General features: G+C 42.8%; 4 protein-coding genes across 5 annotated transcripts in view; 3 read left to right on the top strand and 1 right to left on the bottom strand.

Annotated features, from left to right (window-relative positions):
- Window positions 1-3,669, top strand: part of LOC111580034 (dynein axonemal assembly factor 5) — a 28,193-nt gene extending 24,524 nt beyond the window's left edge. Inside the window, exon 13 of the mRNA XM_055005131.1 lies at window positions 3,158-3,669. Within this exon, the coding sequence (XP_054861106.1) occupies window positions 3,158-3,291 (134 nt within the window). The 3' untranslated portion in view covers window positions 3,292-3,669. The remainder of the gene's footprint in view (window positions 1-3,157) is intronic.
- Window positions 3,670-3,822: 153 nt separating this feature from the next.
- On the top strand, window positions 3,823-10,484 carry LOC111587536 (glycerophosphodiester phosphodiesterase 1-like). Of its 2 annotated transcripts, none has more exons than XM_023297548.3 (6): window positions 3,823-4,395; window positions 5,782-5,957; window positions 6,279-6,384; window positions 6,771-6,863; window positions 7,728-7,939; window positions 8,857-10,484. In XM_023297548.3, exons 1-6 carry the CDS (start codon window positions 4,135-4,137, stop codon window positions 9,002-9,004), a joined length of 996 nt encoding a protein of 331 aa, XP_023153316.1. In that variant the 5' UTR covers window positions 3,823-4,134; the 3' UTR covers window positions 9,005-10,484. The 2 variants fall into 2 exon arrangements, with proteins under 2 accessions (XP_023153316.1, XP_035798487.1); XM_035942594.2 differs by having other exon boundaries at window positions 4,215-4,395; window positions 5,766-5,957.
- A 2,055-nt stretch (window positions 10,485-12,539) lies between these two features.
- LOC111587528 (MAPK regulated corepressor interacting protein 2-like) lies at window positions 12,540-21,434 on the top strand. The gene is made up of 5 exons (XM_023297534.3): window positions 12,540-12,829; window positions 12,917-12,986; window positions 13,618-13,757; window positions 18,060-18,188; window positions 20,834-21,434. The coding sequence occupies exons 1-5, from the start codon at window positions 12,778-12,780 to the stop codon at window positions 20,902-20,904; spliced, it is 462 nt and encodes a 153-aa protein (XP_023153302.1). The 5' UTR covers window positions 12,540-12,777; the 3' UTR covers window positions 20,905-21,434.
- Window positions 20,609-23,085, bottom strand: LOC111587529 (heat shock protein 75 kDa, mitochondrial-like). Its single transcript, XM_023297535.3, has 3 exons — window positions 22,751-23,085; window positions 22,593-22,665; window positions 20,609-22,019 (listed from the first exon to the last, which is right to left on the bottom strand). The coding sequence occupies exons 1-3, from the start codon at window positions 22,864-22,866 to the stop codon at window positions 21,918-21,920; spliced, it is 291 nt and encodes a 96-aa protein (XP_023153303.1). The 5' UTR covers window positions 22,867-23,085; the 3' UTR covers window positions 20,609-21,917.
- Window positions 23,086-23,653: the final 568 nt, after the last annotated feature.

The following is a 23,653-nucleotide window of genomic DNA, read 5'->3' as shown; positions in this document are numbered from 1 at the left end:
TTGTCAGCAAACCCCATGAAAAGTCCAAATCCAGTCTTAAACTGATTCTTCCATCAGTTATTATCCGTGTTGTTTTATTCCTCTGTGCTCTGCTGAAGTCCAGAAACTATTAAAAACCCATAAATGAGCCACAGAGTTGCACTGGGTGACACAGTCCTTCTTTTTCCATGACCATGAGGCCTTCAGGTTATTCTTAGTTAATCCCACGTACACCATGTTGTCACCATGAATACTCACTAGAACACCAAAAGGCACAGTTTAAACCAGCCTCAACTAATGTATATCCTAATTTTGTGTGAGTAACTTTTGTTAACATCAGCTGTACCCAGCTGTTTGAGAAAAATATGATTGTTTACCTCTTCTGACTAAATTAAACTACTTTTAAAGGCGTGCTGGGCTTTGGCTGGAGTCCCAGATGTATGAAGACGTAAGGAAAGACTGAGAGATGTGTCGACAGCTTTGGTCTTTTCATGGGATTTTTGGACGGTAACACATGCCTGAATACCCCTAACCCTAACATACTGTGATATACCTGAGGTGTTTTCACATCTAGTTATTTATCTAATCCAGACGAGGCAGAACAACTGATTTCAGTGAATGAAGAGCATCTCCAGGCGGCACATCTGCCCCGTACAGTTTCATTAACTGAACATGTGCTGGGTTCTTCACACAGTGATCCTCTGGATTGTTGGACAGCTCGGAGTCTCTCTGTGAAATGAGACGGCTTCACGTCTCACTGAGTGATCGTCTGTATCTAACAGCACCATAACCGCCACAGTCCCAAATCTGGAAGCATTCTTCACTCTCATGCACGGCTCTGTTTGAAGCTTCTCTTTTCTCTTTCTTGTTCCTGTAATAGTTGATCCCATTCTTATGCTTCTTGTATTTCAAACGCATATCTGTGAAGTGGCCTGATGTCTGCAGCGTGTCCTGACAGAATGATGGACAACGCTGCCTTCTCCCTGTTGGCTCCAGTACAACTCACTTCTCACAAGCCATCATTGTTCTCTTTTAATTCAGTCCCACCTCCCTTCATCCATCCCAGCTGAGCACAGTAGACACAAAAGCTAAAAATCCCCTCAATCTCCTTGAAGAACAAAGGCGGGTATCGAATGATGAGTTTACATGAGCAAGCTTGGCATGTCACCACTGGAGCAGCACTTTAGCATCGCCGTTTCTCGAGAATTTGCAACTGAAGTAATTTAATACGCCTCTGAATATCAGCAGATAATGTGGAAACCCTGGGAGATGAAACATTTGAACAGTGGGTGATCGCCACCCGGTGGAAGGAAAAGGAAGCTGCACACGTTTGAGCTGCAGAGTGAATAAACTGTAGCTCATCACTGCCATCTGCTGGTGCAATCACTGCTTTTCAGCTTCAGTTAGACGTCATCAAATCAGTCCTTTCAGCAACAGACTGAGGATCTAACAGAAGTGGTTATTAGAATATATCTTCATGATCCTGGCTGGTAATTTTTACTGTCTGAGATGTCCTAAAGAACAGGCAGGTGAATGGAACTGCACACGTCACGACAAGATCAGGAAAACCAAGAAAGTTTTTGTGCATCTGTTGAGTGATGGAAGGCAACATGGAAGAAGAAAATTTTACCTGCAACTTTGTCACAAAAGTCAACATCTGAAGAATGTAAAGCAACATCTCTGCCTCATCTCATCATGCCTTGCAGATATCTGGGCATGGATGAAAAAACACCATCTTCAACTCAACCTCTCCAAGACTGAGCTCCTCGTCCTCCCAGCCAGTCCCTCTAGACAACAAGAAACCAACATCCAGCTGGAATCAGCCCAAGTCAGACCCTTAAAGTCTGACAGAAACCTGGATGTCATGATCGATGACCAGCTAACCTTCAGGGCTGATCTGTCCTCTGCTGCTCGGTAGTTTCTGTTCATCTTGTAGAACATCAGAAAGATCAGACCCTTCCTGTCTGAACATGCAGCTCCACTCCTGGTCCAGGTCTCTAATATCTCCACCCACTACTGCAGATCATTACTGGAGGCCTCCCTTCATGCACGTCAATCCTCTTCTTCCAGTTGCTGCCCGCATAAAGTTCAAAACTCTGACACTTGCATTCAAAACTAGAATGAAAACATGTCCCTCCTACCTACCACCATGGTCCTAATATCACTAGAACCTGCTTTATGGTTCTTGTCTAGGTTGTCTTCTCCTGAATAGATCCTTGCTGGTGTTGGATCTACTCTCAGATGGACGTCGCTGTGAATAAAAGCGTCTGATAAATAAAACTGTAGAAATCGTAGAACATCTGGACGAGCCAGAAACATTTTGGAAACAAAAGCTGCAGCCGGTTAGAGTTCACATTGATCTATTTCTGTTTGGAGAGAAAATGGAGCAGGATTTGGTTTCAAGAAGGGAAGGTTTGGACACATGATAGAAAGAATAATTAGTTCTTCTGACGATCAGCAAATTGTGCTTGAAAATGTCAGTGAAAAAATGAAAAAGTTAGTTTTTTGGGTAATATTCAAACACAGACTTTTCCTCTTTGTTTTCCCTTGACTAGCTAATAAGTAGAACATTAAAATCATCTCATTCCTCACTGACTGGTGGTGTTAGCTCGTTCCAAGTCCTTAATAGATCAGCTGTAATTTAAAAGGTTTGGATGAATAGTATTAGTTAGTCACTCACCAGGGAGAGGTTGTTAGGAGGTTAAGTTGGATTTAGCTGCTCACATATTGGTGCTTTTCGATCTCATGATAAATTCTCTGGTCTTTAATTAAACCCAATAATAAACGCAAATAAAAATACTCCAAAAAAATTGCACTACAGCATGTAAAAATGTAAGAATATGTCCTGGTGCTCAATGGTAGGTCTTAAAGGGTTAAATGTGTCTGAATCTCAGACTGTCACTGAAATGTTCAGCCGTGATGTTAAAAACACCGTTTAGACGAGGAAACTAGATGTTCACCAGAGATGTGAGTGTTCCTGCTGGTGTCCCCTGCAGAGTAATGTTTTAGTATAGAAACAGGACATTATAATGCAGTTTATGTGACTCTTTTCTCAGTTTTTTGTACCGTCGGATGCCACATTTACTGTTTTTAATCAGTAACTCTTCATGGAAGGTGTTTATACTGGAACATTGTTTGGTCTTGACCTTGTTGCTGTGTCTTTGGATTTGGTGTCCAGACGTCCTGAAGAAAGGCAGCTCGGTGCATCCGGTCCTTCTGAGGAGGGAGGTGGAGGCGGTGAGGGACAAACATCGGAGTCCAGTTTACTGCGACCTGCTGCTCCAGAGCTTCAGCTCACCACCCACATCCTGATGACTGCAAACATCTGGTCAAACAGACCGATGATTGTGCCTTAATGAGGAGAACATTCACTCCAACCAACTCAGCTTTAGAATAATCTATACATGGATGTCCCCAGAGTTCGTTCAGCAGACGGATGAATGTTCTTTTCTAGTTGATCTTTAAATATGTCCTGTAAAGCTCGGTGTTCAGAGCAGTCATTCTTTTCTTGTTCTGTTGTTTTGATTCTGATGTTTGAATTTATTGAAGAATCATTTTTGATTGTTGAATTTACATATTTAGGTTTTACCCTCATGAGAGGAGCTGTTCCTGTGTTGTTTTATCTGTCAAACAGAGCTTAATGAGGTGTAAATATAAATAACCTTTTAATAAATCTGATCCTTTTAAATATTTCATCTCCAATATAAGGACCTAACGTTTTTTTTGTTTGTTGTTTCAATCTTCCAGCTTGACATTGATTATAGCATCAACGCTCCCTATCCTCTTCCTCCCTCTATCATCCATCCTCTTCCTCCCTCTATCATCCATCCTCTTCCTCCCTCTATCATCCATCCTCTCCTCCTCCTCCTCCTCCTCTCTTCCATCCTCTTGCTCCCCCTATCATCCATCCATCCTCCTCTCCCTCCTCCTCCTCCTCTCTTCCATCCTCTTCCTCCCCCCATCATCCATCCTCTCCTCTTCCTCCTCCTCATCTCGTCCATCCTCTCCTCCTCCTCCTTCCATCAGTGTGTTCTCTTCTCTCCGACCCTCCATCATGTAGCTGATCAGACAGCGGAGCTTCCATCGTCTGTTCAGAGGCTCTCTCCTCCTCCAGCTCCTCTCGGTCCTCTCGGTCCTCCCGCTCCTCCCGCCACCATGCTGCAGGTCGGGGATGAGGTGATGTATTTCTCGGTGGTGTTCGTGGCGGTGATGCTGGTGACGAGGAGCGCCACCGGGGCCTCCCTCCTCACCGCATTCCTCTACGTCTTCATGGTGATGTTCCGGTTCCCTCCGGTACCGGCGGACCAGGCCGGCCGGGTCCTGCGGCCCAGGGCTCCTCCAGGCGGCGTCCCGGTGGTCGCGCACCGCGGAGGGAGCCACGATGCTCCGGAGAACACGCTGGCAGCCATCAGAGAGGTGAGGATGAAGGATGGAAATCTAGATACTGAAGATATCAGAGATCACACACAGACCAGACCTGTCCTCCACCAGGACCTTCATGTTCTGGAAGACGTGGGGAAATAGATGCTGGGATTATTTATCTAATTCTGCAATGGAAGCAGATATTCTTATAAATTATAGTCTGATAGATTCGATATTTCTTAGATCAGTAAAATCAAACCAGAGGTTGGTTTCATCTCCAGCTGCTTTTTAACAGCGATGTTCTAATGTTCCCTTAAATGATGTGAAGCCACCTCCATGATGAAGTAATTCCATCAGATCATAGTTCTGCGTGTCCTGATCGTCCTGAACCTCTCGTCTGTCCAAGTCCTTCTAATCTCATGGAGTTTATTTTCTCTTCATATGCAACTACTGAATGTAATGAAAAAATACAGCGAGAAAAGCAAATATTCACCTGAAAGTTTCCTCCTTTTACTGATTTTCAGCAGAATCATGAAATACTTAACACACAAAAAGACTCTTACATGTCAAAGTGACAACTTATTTCTAAAAGGTAATGTCAATCAGGAAAGAATATAAAATGTAAAATAAATGATAATTGGATCAGAATTCACCCCCTTCAAAGTGACTCCTGTAACTCCAACCTGATGTGAAATAAATCATCATGAGGAGATGGAAGGAGTCATCTTCAGAAAGGAGGAGCTACTGGAAGGAGACTAGTGAGGGAGGCCACCAAGACTCCTATGACTCCTCTGAGGGAGTTCCAGGCCACAGATGAGAGACTCTGTAGGAAAAAGCTCAGATTAAATGTGGACTACAGTTCACCAGAAGACATGTGGAGCCTCTGAAGGTTCTTTGGTCTGAGGAGACCAACATGGAGCTCCACAGAACTGATTTAAAGACAACAAACTGAATGATCTGGAGTCAGCGATCAGTTTCATGAAGAACGAGATCCAGATGTTGAGGCTGATTGAGACCAACAGGGTCAATCCTGTGACGCAGCCAGAGGTGTAACTACTGAACACTGACCTGAAGGGGGAACACGAATCACTTATTTAACTGTTTATATTTTAATTTACCTCCATAACCTTGTAGACATTTATTTGTACTTTTTAAAATAATTTCTCATCCAAACAGCCAGATTATTTGATCATAATTGAATGTCTGAAAGCAGTAACAGGGTAAAGCTTCCAGAGGGTGAACACTGGAGCCTCCATATCGAGGACAGTTTGATCACCCTGATGTTGAGATCTTCACTTTGCTGCTGTGATCCTGAACGTTTGAATTTTCCCGTCAGATTAATGTTCATCCTGCTGACATGTTCATCTGTTTCTGACCTGAGAAGTTTTTTTTACTGTAAGACTGTAGATGTTGTTGGATCACAGGATGTTTCTGGTCCAGGCCGGTAGAAACGGAGCCGCCGGGGTGGAACTGGACCTGAGCTTCACAGCAGATGGAGTCCCGGTCCTGATGCACGATGAGACGGTGGACCGGACCACCAACGGCTCTGGACCAGTCAGTAAACTTCTGTTTGTCCAGCTGAGGAGGCTGGATGCTGCTGCCCGCCACAGACTGAAGTACGCTGCATTTCAAACAGTCAAGTCTGCTCGTCCTCAGATACTAAAAGCAACAATGAAACTTAACTGGAAATCTGTTGGTTTCAAGTCACCAGGAAGTTTGAATTGTAGAAAATGTTTTTTGACATTCAGTCATGTCAGCTTTTATCCTGTTTTGTTTGCAAATGTCACTTAGCTTCATGCACACCTGGTTTAAGGAGCATTCTCCTCCTGGGTGGTTAGAAGATGGATTTTTAACCCTAAATATGTGTGAAATGTGTCCACCTGAAACATCATTTCTGTGTTTTCCAACAAAGCTGCTGTGGTTTCCTTCATCTCCAGGGACAAGTTCAGTGGAGAGAAGGTTCCGACTCTGCAGGAGGCAGTGGAGGAATCCATCCGTCACCAGCTCACCATCTTCTTCGATGTCAAAGGTCAACCTGATAAGGTCTGAACCTACTCAAATCTGATGTCTTATATCTGGAACGATGCTGCAGAAATTTAAAGAAACCATAAAATTAGAAGCAACTATCAGTGATAGAAAACCCTGGAAGCCTTAGTTTACATGGAAAGATGTCTGATTTTGAACTATGATAAAATAAGACAGAAGGATGAGATAAATATAGATGAACTTTAATTAACAAATCTATAACTCTGCTATGTCTTGGTTTGTTTATATGGATAATATTAATAAAGAGTACGATGAATAAAAATAGATCACAGAGACTGTTTTAACCTCTTAACTCACATCCTCTTCTTTCTGAGCTGAAATAAACAAACTGTTCTAACCTGGTTAAACTCAGCGTTGTGATCATTCCTCTGGTTTTATTCCAGGCGGCGGCGGTGCTTCATGAGATGTATCAGAAGTTTCCGGTCCTTTACAACTCCAGCATCGTCTCCTCCTTCGAACCAAAAGTCATTTATAAGGTGACAGAAACTCTGACTGAACAGAAATGCAAATCATTGTGTTATGGAAGCTGTTGAGAATGAGACCAACTCTACAAATACAAATCAATGATCAGACAGTCGATTATCGTTTTATGAAAATAGATTTTATCTTTTGTTTGCTTTTATGTATCTACACTACCGTTCAACAGTCTGGGGTCATCCAGACAATTCCATGTTTTCCATGAAAACTCTCACTTTTCTCCATGTGCTAACATAACTGCACAAGGGTTTTCTAATCATCAATGAGCCTTTCAACACCATTAGCTAACACAATGTAGCATTAGAACACAGGAGTGATGGTTGCTGGAAATGTTCCTCTGTACCTCTATGGAGATATTCCATTAAAAATCAGCTGTTTCCAGCTACAATAGTCATTTACCACATTAACAATGTCTACACTGGATTTATCATTCATTTAATGTTATCTTCATTTAAAAAAACTGCTTTTCTTTCAACAATAATGACATTTCTAAGTGACCCTAAACTTTTGAACGATAGTGTTTATATAAATATATTAGATATTAGATATTTGCTTATATTTGCATGTTTGAAATAAGATTTCTGCATATGAAGACTGAAATATTTTAAATCACTTTTTACCTGTTTGCAGATTTTTCCTGTGTTATTAAATTACAGATAATATCTACTAAAATCCTAGAAAAATAAACCCCAAATTTTCGAATTTAGATTTTTGCTTATTGATTTTACTGATTCTCTGTAAATGGGATGATTTAAGCTTTGCCGACTTTTTTAAAGCTTTTTTTTTAGCCCGGACCTAGAATTCTTGCAGCTTTAATGGATCCTCAGATCCAGCGCTGACCTCTGCCCTCTGCTGGTCCTCAGATGCGTCAGACCGACCCCTCCGTGGTCACGGCTCTTTCCCACCGGCCCTGGAGACTCAGCAGGTTTGGCGACGGCACTCCTCGGACGCTGTCGACGTGGGGCCAGCTGTGGACCGGCGTCCTGGACGTCCTGTTGGACTGGGCCCACCATCACATCCTGTGGAAACTCTGTGGAATCTCTGCTATTCTAGTGCAGAAAGACTTCATCTCACAGTAGGAGACATTTTTACCTGTTTTTACCTGTTCACTGTTCAACTCTGATTCATCTCAACATGTTTTCAGTTTCATGGTTCTGAGTTTCAAACATCGAGCTGCTTGCATCATTATCAGGTTTGCAGTTAATAAAAAGGGATTAAACGTCTTTAAGATATTTTATCTTTTAGTTTTTTATTGTGTAAATGATTTGACAAATGGATTCAAAACTGGATTTGAGTTCAATAAAATAGATAAAATAAGATAAAACTTTAATGATCCCAAATTAAATTCTTGTGCCAGATGTTGCTCAGAAAACAAATGAATAACATAAAAAAACGCAGTGAACAAAAAGCAATAAGTCTGTGTAGTTCCTCATTAATCCAGGTCATGGTTATCCAAAGTTGTTTAAATCAATCCAACTGGACTTTAAGAAAGTCAGTTCAGTTCTGAACTGAAGAAGAACTGAAGAAGCCTCTTGGATGAGAGGTGAAAAATCTTCAAGGAACTTTCTTAAAATCCAGTTGGATTGATTTAAACAACTTTGGAAAAAACAATAAGATATAAGTATAATACAATGCTAAAATAAAATAAGTGAGCTGGATTCAGGCTGGAATAGAACAGTACAAGTAACGCTGTTAGTGATACTCCGGTAATAATTAATATCACACATAATAATGGAATATTGCACCTGAAAAATTAAATTAAAATAAACTATTTCACATTTCATTGACAGTATTTAAATCAAACTGAAATATTGCACATGAACTGAAACACAGAACCTGGTATTGTCCAAACTATTAGAAGTAATATTGTTAATGTTGATCTGATTGTGTCGGTCTGAGGGTTCGATGTTTCGCTGAAGACTCTGTTCTGTTTCCTGTTAAACTTCCTCCTGGTTCTGGTCCTGTTTACTGACTGGACATTCCTTCACTCAGGGACTACGTGGGGTTCTGGGCAGAGCGAGGCGTGGAGGTGGTGGGCTGGACCGTGAACACCGCTGTGGAGAAGGACTTCTACCAGAACCAGCTGAAGATCAGCTACATCACCGACAGTCTGCTGGAGGACTGCCAGCCTCACTTGTGAAACATGCAGGAGGATCCAAACCTCAGATGTTTCCAGCTTTAAGAGATTATTTTACTGCTTCTGAATGAAGTCTCTGGTTAGACTAAAGACAAAAAACTGCATTTCCCAGTTTCTAGAAACCACAAAATAGTGTAATACGTAGATGAAGTTACTAATAAGGTGGAATGAAGCCAGAAGTTTGAGCTGAATAAAAATCCTAACTGTGTCTGATTTAGCATCATGTCGGAACGTTACCTGTAGCTGGCATACAGGTGAGCTCTCCTTTACTTATTAACCTTCTGCTCCTCCCAGCAGCACCTCCACCTCACCTGGATTACCTGAAAGATCTTTTCTAGCTTCTGTCTGATCTTCCACAGGCTTTAACCCTCAGATGCTCCAGTGAACCTAAACTCTTCCTTAAGTGGGTCAGAAATAAGAATCAATGTGTTTTATGACATTTTTGTCATTTTGGTTCAGAATAATCATTTCTGTTATTGTTTGTTTTTTATTTTTGTCCACAAAAGAATGATTTCATGTTTGAAATATGTTTATTTTTGACTTTACAACAGATTTTGAACATTTTGATGATTGAAAAAGAAGAATATCACACAGAACAGCAATAGAAGAATGTCAGCATCAATTTTCTTTTCCTCCATCATCTCTGTAGGATATTATAAGTGATGAAGAACTCGGGGTAGTAATACAAACATTACAGTTTCTTTAAAAGTATAAAAGGGAACTTAAAAATTTAAATGGAATGATATCAGAAACATGTTTTTCGAGGAATCGCTGGAACATGAAATGATAAAAACGTTTCATTACAAAGATATTCCTAGAAAACGTTGCCACCACTGATGCATCTAAGGGTTAAAGAGACAGCAGTGTGGATAGTGGTTCATCATCTTTAATGCCTGCTATCATCATATTTAATTACTAATAACCTGTAGAGGATCATCTTGTATATTCAGTGAGTTTACTGATTGTTGGAGTGAAACTTGCCTTCCATCATTAAGACAATAAAGACAGAGTTAGATCTTCTAACTGAGCTCACAGCTCCATTTAAATAAGAATAAGTAATATGTTTTAATAACAGTAAATAATATGTTTTAATGAGATCATTCATTCTGTGATCAGAGGAAACATCCTGATGCTACTGAAACAGCTTTAAAACAGAAAAATGAATATTTCTGTCACGTATTCATGCACTTAATGTTTTACTTTTCTCTCATTTAACTGGAATTTTCCTTCTTCAGTTTGGACAGTTTGAAGTCTTCAGACTGCAGCCATATTTAAAGATCCTGAACCTCAGAATGGGCCTGAAATACTCAAAACGTGGAATAAAAACTTTACATCTCACAGTTAAACAAGTTGAGACTCAGAAAGAAGATTCTGGTTCTTACACTCCACTGAAAATAAAATAAAACGTTTGGCTGAAACAAATCTTCAGAATGTAAATCCTGTTGATGGAACTTTCCTAAAATAATAAATTTCTAAAACTACAGGAGCTTTGTTTTGTATTCATTCTGCTGTTGGGATGACTTTTCTAACCTGTGGGGTGTAACTGTGTTTAATGTGGAGATCTGATGGATCACTGAGCATTCAGTGGTTTAGACAAAAGACGTTTCATTTCATCCTGCACGTCTGTAGTCGAATGAAAACTCAGAGTCCAGCTGTAGATCTGCTCCAGCCCCGATGTTGAGCCAAAAACTGAATTTAGTCTAGAAAAGCAATTACACTCATGTCTCAGCACAATTTTACCTCCTCTTTGTTCTACATGAACCATTTCAGTTAAAGGATCACTTCAGCTCATATAATGTCATTTTCTACTGACTGCATCAACCATACTGGGACTGAAATGTTATTAATGCTTCACAATGACTTGATTTCATTCACGAGAGTCAAATGTTGGGGATATAACCTTTAGGATGATCAGAAAAGGATGAATCCTTTATTGTCCATATAAAAAAAATCCATTAATCATGTGAATTACAGTCAACACAGAAACTTATCGTACCAAACATACATTAGCGGTCAAAAAATCCAGTTTTTTATTGAAATTCAAGTAGTTCAAGTCCAGTGAATAGCTTGAAATGGTCCAAAGGTAAGTAGAGAACTTCCAGAGGTTTGAAAAAAAAAGATAAGGTTATCCAAAAATGAACAATAATGTACATTTCAGAATTCTACAAAAAGGCCTTTTTCAGGGAACAGAAATGGGTTAACAACTTAAAGCTGTTCTGCAGCAATGGAGGTTGATCAAACCTTGAAAGTTGGAGCTACCAAATCCTACAGGAGTCCCAACTTTTCTAGATTCCTTCCAACCTCCTCTGTCTGCATAAAGTAGTGTTGGAACACACTGTGGAACCCTCCAGAGCATTATTAGAACAGGAAGTACTGCAGAAAGTAGTGAGTTGCTATAAAAATGGAGAGGAAAAGACAGTTAACAATAGAAGAGAGACAGACCATCATAACACTTACAATGTAGGTCTTTACCAGAGAGAAACTGTGAAGAAAGTCCAGGTGTCAGTGAGTCCAGTTTTCGTCACCATCAAAATAAACCAGAAAATATTCACATTTAATCTGCTGGAGTCAGAAAATTAAGACTTTTTCCCTTAAAAATGACTCAAACTGAGTTATGGATGATCAGAATAGTTGGTAATCTATTTAATAACTTAGAACTGATCTGTTAATAGTGATCTCTGTGTGTTTGTGTGTTCAGATAGTTTGATAAAAGCAGCTATATATGTTTAGAAACTAGAAACTGCAATTTTTCCTATAATACATCTAAAATGTGAGGCCTGGTGGAAACTATAAACTGTGAAAACAGTAAAGTTTGAAAGACTACAGAAATAAAATGTGTGTTTATGATAGCTGGATTCAGATTAAAGGAGCTGAATACTTTAATAAAACTACACAGAACAGCTTTAACCCTCAGATGCATCAGAGAAGACGTCGTTTTCTAGGAATATCTTTGCAATGAAGCATTTTTATCATTTCATATTCCAGCGATTCCTTAAAAAAACATATTTTTAATGTCTTTTTTAAAATTTTAAAATTCCTTTTTATACTTTTAAAGAAACTGTAATGTTTGTATTACTACCCTGAGCTCTTCATCACTGATAACATCCTACAGAGGTGATGGAAGGATGGACAGCAGCCACAGCTGGAGGAAAACAAAATGGATGCTGACATTCGTCTGTTGCTGTTCTGGGTAATATTCTTACTTTTTCAGTTATCAAAATGTTCAAAATCTGTTACAAACTGAAAAATAAACATATTTCAAACATGAAATTATTATTCTGTGGACAAAAATATAAAACAAGCAATAATAGAAATTATTTGATGATTTATTCTGATTCAAATGACAAAAATGGTATAAAAACACATTGATTGTTATTTTTGACCCACTTAGGTTAGACTGTAGGGTCCACTTACTGGAGCATCTGAGGGTTGAAGTTTTTGGATCAACGGGACGCTGCGCCTTTAAAGCGCCGGAGGAGGCGTGTTGGCACGTTGAGGCGTTCACGGCGCGTCCGGTGTCTTTTGAATGACAGCCGCTGTTTGTGACATTGGTGCAGGACGAGGCTCTCCTGAACCAGAGGGACTCTAGACCCTCAGAGACTCCAGACCCTCAGAGACCCGGACTCTGGCTGAGATGCGCTCCGCTCCGGTTCATGAAGCTCCACGCGTGTCGGCTCCGTGGATTCGCAGCCAGTGAGTGAAACTGAGAAGAGCTACTGACAGAGTTTGTTCACGGATGCGTTAAAGTGTCTGGAGGAGCTTCTGGGAGCTGCAGGATGTACACCATCACCAGAGGTCCCAGTAAACTGGTCACCCAGAGGCGCACAGGTGAGTCTAAAAAACCACCGCGAACCTGAAACTGTCTTCTCCAGGCTTCCATCCTGGTGGACAGCTGATGGTTTTTCTCATTTTTAGGACCAACACAACCTCCGGAGAACAAAACCAACGACTTTAAGCACAAACAGACGTCCTGGAACCTGCCCGAGTGAGTGTTGAAACCTTTATTCTCTACATGAAGACGAGATGTTTCCAGATGTTCAGGTCGTTGGTTAAAGTTGCTGAATGAGGAGCATCAGAACTCTGCTTCCGGTTGGCTTGTTTTCATGACTTTGAACCGGCCTGACCGGCCCTGTGCGTGCGCGTGTGTGCGCGTGCATGTGCGTGACCTTGGGTGAAGTCGAGGTAACACATGGTCCTTCACTCAGCTGCTGGAAGCTCAGCTGACCTTGTTGGAATTTAGAAGTTGTACAGAGTTGTTAACAACCTCTGCTGGAACTTTCTAAATAATGCTGCAGTTCCTTAAGAACTTTAAACTGAATAACTTTAAACTGAAGAACTTTGGTTTCTCTGCTGGAACTTTCTAAATAATGCTGCAGTTCCTTAAGAACTTTAAACTGAATAACTTTAAACTGAAGAACTTTGGTTTCTCTGCAGGAACTTTCTAAATAATGCTGCAGTTCCTTAAGAACTTTAAACTGAATAACTTTAAACTGAAGAACTTTGGTTTCTCTGCAGGAACTTTCTAAATAATACTGCAGTTCCTCCTAAAGAACTTTAGGACTCATCAGAATGACTGCAACATGACGACACATTTTCTTTCTCTTTGCATGTTTCAGCCTTCCTGCACCAAAGATAGTTTTCACCCGTCTGAGTGGGAAGAAGACCCTCCAGCTGGCCTCGGCTCGGCCTGCAGACCAGCAGCCTGATGAGGGTGTCAGCACCGCTCACCAGGAAAACGTCAACTTTGTCTACGAGGGTGAGGAGAGCTCAGACTGTGGCATTGTTCTGCTATCAGAGATTAGAGCTGCCTCCCCCTCCTCCCCTCCTCAGGCCTCACCCACCCTCACCCACACAGCTGCTCTGACACTGATAGCTGCTGAAACACTCCACATATATTGCCCACGCTGCACATGTGATCAACAGAACTGCTTTTCCTCAGCCAGCAGAAACTCTGTCCGCTCCGAGGACTCGTTCTGACAGGATGAAGGGTTCTGATAGGATGAAGGGTTCTGCTGGGTTCTGACAGGAATAAGGAAGCTGCTGGGTTCTGACAGGATGAAGGGTTCTGCTGGGTTCTGACGGGATGAAGGGTTCTGCTGGGTTCTGACAGGATGAAGGGTTCTGACAGGATGAAGAGTTCTGCTGGGTTCTGACAGGATGAAGGGTTCTGACAGGATGAAGGGTTCTGCTGGGTTCTGACAGGAATAAGGAAGCTGCTGGGTTCTGACAGGATGAAGGGTTCTGCTGGGTTCTGACGGGATGAAGGGTTCTGCTGGGTTCTGACAGGATGAAGGGTTCTGACAGGATGAAGAGTTCTGCTGGGTTCTGACAGGATGAAGGGTTCTGACAGGATGAAGGGTTCTGCTGGGTTCTGACAGGATGACGGGTTCTGACAGAATGAAGGGTTCTGCTGGGTTCTGACAGGATGAAGGGTTCTGACAGGATGAATAGTTCTGCTGGGTTCTGACAGGATGAAGGGTTCTGACAGGATGAAGAGTTCTGCTGGGTTCTGACAGGATGAAGGGTTCTGACAGGATGAAGGGTTCTGACAAGATGAAGGGTTCTGCTGGGTTCTGCCAGGATGAAGGGTTCTGCCAGGATGAAGGGTTCTGACAGGATGAAGGGTTCTGCTGGGTTCTGCCAGGATGAAGGGTTCTGACAGGATGAAGGGTTCTGCTGGGTTCTGCCAGGATGAAGGGTTCTGACAGGATGAAGGGTTCTGCTGGGTTCTGACAGGATGAAGGGTTCTGCTGGGTTCTGACGGGATGAAGGGTTCTGCTGGGTTCTGACAGGATGAAGGGTTCTGACAGGATGAAGAGTTCTGCTGGGTTCTGACAGGATGAAGGGTTCTGACAGGATGAAGGGTTCTGCTGGGTTCTGACAGGATGACGGGTTCTGACAGAATGAAGGGTTCTGCTGGGTTCTGACAGGATGAAGGGTTCTAACAGGATGAAGGGTTCTGACAGGATGAAGGGTTCTGCTGGGTTCTGCCAGGATGAAGGGTTCTGACAGGATGAAGGGTTCTGCTGGGTTCTGCCAGGATGAAGGGTTCTAACAGGATGAAGGGTTCTGACAGGATGAAGGGTTCTGCTGGGTTCTGCCAGGATGAAGGGTTCTGACAAAATGAAGGGTTCTGCTGGGTTCTGCCAGGATGAAGGGTTCTGCCAGGATGAAGGGTTCTGACAGGATGAAGAGTTCTGCTGGGTTCTGCCAGGATGAAGGGTTCTGACAGGATGAAGGGTTCTGCTGGGTTCTGCCAGGATGAAGGGTTCTGACAGGATGAAGGGTTCTGACAGGATGAAGGGTTCTGCTGGGTTCTGCCAGGATGAAGGGTTCTGACAGGATGAAGGGTTCTGCTGGGTTCTGCCAGGATGAAGGGTTCTGACAGGATGAAGGGTTCTGCTGGGTTCTGACAGGATGACGGGTTCTGACAGAATGAAGGGTTCTGCTGGGTTCTGACAGGATGAAGGGTTCTAACAGGATGAAGGGTTCTGACAGGATGAAGGGTTCTGCTGGGTTCTGCCAGGATGAAGGGTTCTGACAGGATGAAGGGTTCTGCTGGGTTCTGCCAGGATGAAGGGTTCTAACAGGATGAAGGGTTCTGACAGGATGAAGGGTTCTGCTGGGTTCTGCCAGGATGAAGGGTTCTGACAAAATGAAGGGTTCTGCTGGGTTCTGCCAGGATGAAGGGTTCTGCCAGGATGAAGGGTTCTGACAGGATGAAGAGTTCTGCTGGGTTCTGCCAGGATGAAGGGTTCTGACAGGATGAAGGGTTCTGCTGGGTTCTGCCAGGATGAAGGGTTCTGACAGGATGAAGGGTTCTGACAGGATGAAGGGTTCTGCTGGGTTCTGCCAGGATGAAGGGTTCTGACAGGATGAAGGGTTCTGCTGGGTTCTGCCAGGATGAAGGGTTCTAACAGGATGAAGGGTTCTGACAGGATGAAGGGTCCTGCTGGGTTCTGCCAGGATGAAGGGTTCTGACAGGATGAAGGGTTCTGCTGGGTTCTGACAGGATGACGGGTTCTGACAGAATGAAGGGTTCTGCTGGGTTCTGACAGGATGAAGGGTTCTGACAGAATGAAGGGTTCTGCTGGGTTCTGACAGGATGAAGGGTTCTGACAGGATGAAGGGTTCTGACAAGATGAAGGGTTCTGCTGGGTTCTGCCAGGATGAAGGGTTCTGCCAGGATGAAGGGTTCTGACAGGATGAAGGGTTCTGCTGGGTTCTGCCAGGATGAAGGGTTCTGACAGGATGAAGGGTTCTGCTGGGTTCTGCCAGGATGAAGGGTTCTGACAGGATGAAGGGTTCTGCTGGGTTCTGACAGGATGAAGGGTTCTGCTGGGTTCTGACGGGATGAAGGGTTCTGCTGGGTTCTGACAGGATGAAGGGTTCTGACAGGATGAAGAGTTCTGCTGGGTTCTGACAGGATGAAGGGTTCTGACAGGATGAAGGGTTCTGCTGGGTTCTGACAGGATGACGGGTTCTGACAGAATGAAGGGTTCTGCTGGGTTCTGCCAGGATGAAGGGTTCTGCTGGGTTCTGACAGGATGAAGGGTTCTGCTGGGTTCTGACGGGATGAAGAGTTCTGCTGGGTTCTGACAGGATGAAGGGTTCTGACAGGATGAAGAGTTCTGCTGGGTTCTGCCAGGATGAAGGGTTCTGACAGGATGAAGGGTTCTGACAGGATGAAGGGTTCTGACAAGATGAAGGGTTCTGCTGGGTTCTGCCAGGATGAAGGGTTCTGCCAGGATGAAGGGTTCTGCTGGGTTCTGCCAGGATGAAGGGTTCTAACAGGATGAAGGGTTCTGACAGGATGAAGGGTTCTGCTGGGTTCTGCCAGGATGAAGGGTTCTGACAGGATGAAGGGTTCTGCTGGGTTCTGCCAGGATGAAGGGTTCTGACAGGATGAAGGGTTCTGCTGGGTTCCACAATGACCCAGACTTTAACGTTTGGTCTCCAGGAGACTCTCTTGGCTCGTCTCTCCTCTTTTCTGTCCTGCTGGTTTTTGTTGTTCAGCTCCAGCTCCTTGTCTTTGAAGGACGCCTCTGGACACCTCAGCTCCTCATAGAACCTCCAAACAACCTCCTGAGAACCAAGGGGGAAAAAGTATCTTTCAATTTAATTTTTTTTCTGTGATTTTCTGCGAGATATAAGCAAATAATGCTTATTGGGAGCGGACGTCCGACGCATCGTGAAACTTTGGTTAAACGTCTAAACAAGCCATCGTTGAACTAAAACCAGGACAGATTTAGCAGCTTATTGAAATGCTAAATGCTTTCAGAAACACTTTTTGCTGAACAGTTTTTGTAATAAAAGAGAAAGTTTGTGACTGAGCCGCCACGTTGGTCTGACATTTCTACCAGAGTGAAGGTCTGAAGTTTTGTCATGTGACCCACTAGCGACCTCCTAGTGACCCGCCCACCATGCGGTGAGATGTGACGTATGTCCATGTGAGAAAAAACATCCCTGTGGACACATAGCTTTAGCTCTGGTGCTAACAGCAACATGTTTTACATTGAGGTGATCAGAAAACAACCAGGCTTTTATCCAAGCTGCCATCAGGAAGATTTTAACAGAAAACTTTCCTCCCAATGAGGTCAATGCATCTCCTCTTCTTCAGGGCTGGAAAACAGACTTTAGGTCCATTAGCGCCACCTACTGGGCTGGAGTGTTCATCAGTGTTGCTGGTGGGACAGAAATTAGGAGACTGAGAAAGGTGAGATTAAATGCGTGATTTTATTTTTTTAACGAGTTATTTTTTCTGTAATTAATAAATCAAAATGAACGTGTTAAAGTTCCAGCCCTGGTATGGATCATGAGAGTTCTGTGAAAGTTGTGTCCTGGAGTCAGCGACCAGAAAATCAGTCGTAGTTCTCTCCCTCCACGTGCTGCGTTATTTGAAATCCAGATGTTTTAGGAGTGGCCTTTGAAGCAGCTGTTGTTGTGGACTTTACTTGTTGGATTCTGTGGGTGTGACCCTGGGATGCAGGCTGGTGGTTTTAACTTGTACAGATAAGGATGTTTTGTAGCCGTACTGACCGAGCTGCTGTGTTTTCAGTCTGGCAGGAGGTTCAACAGCAGGACCAGGGGCCCGACCAGGGGCCCAACCAGGGGCCCGACCAGGGGCCAGCAGGGGCCCAGAGAGTGATCCACTACAAAGAGAGCAGCCCCAGCCCACATGTGGACAGTAAGTACAGCTGCTGGTCTTTCTGCTGCTCATTCCTTCCTTCAAACCTTCAGTCAGCATTTGTAAGATTTTGAGTTAAAATCTACATTTGAGGGATTAAATGCTTTTATGTTGTAGCCGTAGAATTAACTTTATAACAAAGATTCTGCTCCACACTAAACATCAAATGTTCTCGGTCGCACAGGCTTTTCTTTAAAGTGCATCAGTTAGATCTAAGAATTCAACAGCTGGAGCTATTTAACCTGAACAGGAGGTTGTATTACTTTAGGACAGCCCGTAAACCAGAGACTGGAAGATTTCAATGAGCCAACTATGACCTCCATATAATCATAAAAATGTGGTGTTTTATGTAGTCCATTAAGTTAACTTCTACTTCTAAGAGCAAATGAAGCTTAGGCTGGTTGTGTTTTGAAGATGCAGACAATAATTACAGTAGTGCTGCAGCCAACACAATGAAACTTCCAGCAAAAGTGACAATCATATACAACCAACATTATTATTATTATTATTATTATTATTAATAACAATAATAATAATAAGAAGAAGAAGAAGAAGAAGATATAATAATAATAATAATAATAATAATAATATGATGATGATGATGTTTTGTGAGGCCTCAAATTCTTTTACATAATGAATAGAATATTTTAGTTTGCTCTTTTATTTTGAAAGTGCTTTACAGGATGAGTTAGTATATCAATCAATCAATCAATCAATCAATCAATCAATCAATCAATCAATCAATCAAACTTTTTTCATATAGCACTTTTCATACAGTTAAAAATGCAACACAAAGTGCTTTACAACATTTAAAAACATTAAAAACAAGAAAACCCATCTATCACTCCCTCCATATATACATATATGCACACAACTGCAGAAGCACACACACACACATGTACGCCCACACATACACACACACACGCACACACACTCCCACCACTGACTGTAGGGAGACATGGCATGGCACTGACGATTGTGGAAAACACCTTCATTGGGGTCGTCCACACTGGGAGGAGTCGCAGGCCATGACCACTGGGGGCTCCGGCACCCCGACCCCCAGACCCCCCAACCCCCCGACCCCGACAGACAGGGGGACCCCCACACCGAGGTGGGGAGCCCCCCCAACCCGCCGGGCCGAAGGGACTCATGGACAGCACCCCCAGCAGCAGACCAGATACAGCCCCCAGTGTGGAGGACTCTCCCGAGGAAACACTGGAGTTAAATATTAAAAATTTCAAGCTACAAGATAGAATAAAAGACCTGTAAGATGAGTCCATCCATCCATCATCTATACACCGCTTGATCCTCATTAGGGGAGCGGGGGGGCTGGAGTCTATCCCAGGTGACGTGGGGCGAAGGCAGGGGACACCTGGACAGGTCACCAGTCCATCGCAGGGCTACAGACAATCACACTCACATTCACACCTATGAGCAATTTAGAATCGTCAGTTAACCTCAGCATGTTTCTGGACTGTGGGAGGAAGCTGGAGAACCCCGAGAAAACCCATGCATGTACAGGGAGAACATGCAAACTCCATGCAGAAAGATCCTGGGAAGGTGGGGATGTGAACCAGGGATCTTCTAGCTGCAAGGTGGAAGTGCTAACCACTACACCACTGTCCAGCCTGTAAGATAAGTAAAAAGGTGAAAAATTAAAAGAGTAAAAATACATAAGACAGTAAATAGAAAATAATAAGAACATAAGAAGGATTTAAAAGGTCAGTTAAAAGCCTGATTAAAAAGGTGAGTCTTTAACCTTCTTTTAAAAATATCGACAGACTCTGCAGTCCTGAGGGATACGATTGTAGCGGAGACTTGACAGATGTGTGTTGCAGTAAATCTAAATCTACAAGAATAAAGTCGGTAGAAATATCTGTTAAATGTCTCTAAATGAAGTAACTACTAGGAATAAAATAGAACAGCGGTTGTTGATGATTTCTGTCAGTTTGTTTCTCATCTTCACATTTTATTGGTCAGTTTCAGAAACAGTTTAAAGTGCTAGCATGCTAATGTGTGTCTGGATGTTAGCATGAATGTGTCTAGCAGGAACAGCAGCCTCACCTCCTGAAAACTTTTACTAAAACACATTTTAATTTACAACATTCAGCAAAGATGATCGATGCAGATGTTGACTGTAGCATTTTAGCTAATAATGACTTTAGAACGTTGATGTTAATAACGATCTATACTGCTGATTAGTGACGAGTGTTAATTTAATGTAGTGCTGCAGTTCCTCACTGTGGCCACCGGAGGGCAGCATAGATCGTTATTGTAAATACATTCGGGTCAAGTTAGAAGTAATAACGTCAGGATAACACTTCCGGTCTGAACTGTAAAATAAAGCTGAGCCTGAGTTAAATGGAAATGAGTGTTTTTAAATTGATGTAATGAGATGTTTAATAATTGTATGACCCTGATTGGTTTTAAAATGTAATCCTTTATTACTTTATTTTATTGTATGACAGTAATTGACAGGCATAGAAACACTAAGTTTACTCCACATATTTCATCTTTTCAATAGTTTTCTAGGGTTTTATCACCTTTCCATCCTCACACACCAAAGACGTGGCTGCAGACTTTTAATTGATCTCATGCCAGTGATTCTTAAACTCCTTTCTCCCCTCACCCTCCCCTCCTCCCAGCCTTTGTGCCCATAGATCTGGATGAATGGTGGGCCCAGCGCTTCTTGGCCAACATAGACAAGCTTTCCTGATCCTCATCTGGGATTTGATGCTGTTGGACAGTCAGGAGGTGAGACCTGGAGGAGCAGGAAGCCTGGACAGGAGGTCTGATGTGATTCAGATGAACTGACGGTGCTGGGATGCTGGCAGAGAAACTGACAATCACTGGAACTGTTTCCTTCTAACTGCAGTCCGTCTGTCTCTAAATGTTCAGAGACTGACAGGAGGAAGACGTCCTGAAGCTGAGGTTTCTCTCAGATTTTCAGATGTTTCTTTGAAATGCAGTAAACTGTATTTTCAAGAAGTTCTGGATTTACCTCTTTTTTTTAACATGAGGATGAATCTTATTTGCTTTAATATCAGGAACCACCACCAGCTCCACAAATGTTTAGACAGAATTTAAAATAATTTCACATTAAATTCCTCAAAACCTGAATGAAGACAGTAAATATGGACACATTTCAGGTTATTAGCTCCTAATAAACCACAAAAATGAACATAAAGTATGAAATAATAGAACAAAGATGAAAAATAAAGCAGGACAGCGATGGTTCTATTTTCATTCTGGTGTTTTCCATTTCTAACTGCAGCACAAACATCTCTTCAGCTTCAAACCTCCGATCCACTGGACTCATCTGTTGTTCGCTGTTTCAACAGGAATCAGAAAACTTTGTAGAGATCAGAACCGATGTTTTCAGGAGCTGGCTGAGCCGGACTACAGGTCTGAAACTAAATGTTGTTTTTCACATGTCTACGCCTGATGGGAGCGTGAAGTGAAATGAATGAACAGGAGGAACCTTCATGAGCAGACAGTCTTCTACCTGATGTTAGCGTGGACTGAACTTCCTGATGAAATAGTGCTGAACACACTTCATTCCATGTTTTCCTTTTTAAGCCGTGTACTGAAGGACTCCAGAGGGGAAGAAGGTGAATTTATGGCTTCAGATAAACGAAGGTCTGCAGCGTTCTTCACTAACTGCAGCTCTTTGGCTTCGTCAGACCTTCAGGCCACCGTCACCAGAACAGAGTCTGTCTGCAGCAGCTCTCAGTGCTTCTCCAGAGCTTTGGTCAGGAGATCGTTGAGGCGGGAAATCATGGGTCGGGGATCGTCGTTTAAGCCTGCAGCGATCATGGCGTTGTCATAGATCTGTAACGCAAATAAAGAACCAGTCAGCAAATCATTTCACAGATACATGTCCTGTAAAAAACTAAGAAGATGAGCTGCCTGAACAGAGAGACCGCGAAACGTTCCAAATATTGATCTCTAATCACATTAATACTGGGTTACTAAAGGGAGTAATGCTGGAAGTCGACCACAGAGATCCTCTGATATAAATGATGATAAATTCTCAGAGACGACTGGTCCTCAGCTAATCTGAGAGTAAAATCAGAGCTGATGGACACATGAAGGCCGGCTGCTGGTAAAGGTCCAGTTCAAAGAAGAAGAAGTTCAGTCACCTGAACTCTCAGAAACTAAACATTGATAAAATCTCTGAGCTGCTGAGACAGAAACAGTTCCATTCTCATTAAAAGCTGCTACCTGAACATTTCTCTGATGCTGTCGTGTTGAAGTGGGATTAAACAGTGTGTTCTGACATACACTGAGTTTCAGTAGAAACTTCTTCATGAAGGAAGTTGTGAGTTTGTATCAACAGAAAATGAGAGGAAGAGCAAATAAAGTGAGAAAACAGAAGATGAAGTGAATCCTGCGACACTGTACCTGTTCCAGCAACAATCCGGCCAGTTCAGAGTCGGAGTCCTTCAGCTGGTGCAGCTTCTTGATCAGATCGTGTCTGTGAGACGGAAAAACAGTGAGACTCAAACCCAGACAGTGTTTAGTGGATCTGTTCCAGAACAATCTGTCCTCCAGCTCCTCACCCTGCGTTGATCTCTAGCGTGGGCTGCAGGATCTGGGCTCTCTCCTCGGCGGTCCGGGCCAGCTGCTGGGTTCGCAGGAAGTGGCGAGCAGCCCCCATTTCCAGCACCGTGATCATGGCTGGGTGGGTGTCCAGACGAGGAGTCAGCTGAGAGTCAGACGGGAAAACGTCATCCAACACGTCTGGAACACGTCACTTCAAGCATGTTTGTCGACAGGAACCAAACGTGAGAACAGCTGGGGAAGTTTTCAGTTTATCTTCTTTACTGAGTTGATTTGTTGTCAGTAACAGGAAACCAGGCTGAGGACGTCACGACGAGAAACGACTAAACTATATTTCAGGACAGTAGAGCGACAAAACTGGAAATAAAGATTGAAATATTCCAGAAGGATGAACTACGGAGTGACATCAGAGTCAGCAGGTATGTTAGTTAACCTGCTACGTCTCCATGGTAACTGATGCTGTGGAGCTAGATCTCCATGGTAACTGATGCTGTGGAGCTAAACTGGTCCATGTTCTGTTCAGATTCAGGTTTAACCAGATGTTTCTGCTGATCTGAACATCACTAAAACCACTGAATGAAGCCGTTACAGCTCACACACTGGATCTTGTTGCCATGGAAACCTGCATGTATTGGGCTGGTGATGCAGAAATCCCATAAATATGTTTTTATGATCTGATAGATCATTGATTAGAACATTGATCATCTATTTGTATTTATTACTGAGAATATTCAATCGGTGACATTAATTCACTTTGATTTGTCGAAATATTGAAGTAATTTTCTGCATTATCATCCCCAATTATCATCATTGGGATATCTCATCGATATTTGCTGCGATGAGTTTGCTTTGGGGCTGCACAGTGGCTCGGTGATTAGCACTGTCACCTTGCAGCTAGAAGA

The sequence above is a fragment of the Amphiprion ocellaris genome, chromosome 19 (assembly GCF_022539595.1).
Source record: "Amphiprion ocellaris isolate individual 3 ecotype Okinawa chromosome 19, ASM2253959v1, whole genome shotgun sequence".
Classification (NCBI taxonomy): Eukaryota; Metazoa; Chordata; class Actinopteri; family Pomacentridae; genus Amphiprion; species Amphiprion ocellaris.
The sequence above is the reverse complement of the archived record's forward strand: the minus strand, read 5'-3'. Positions and strand labels throughout refer to the sequence as shown.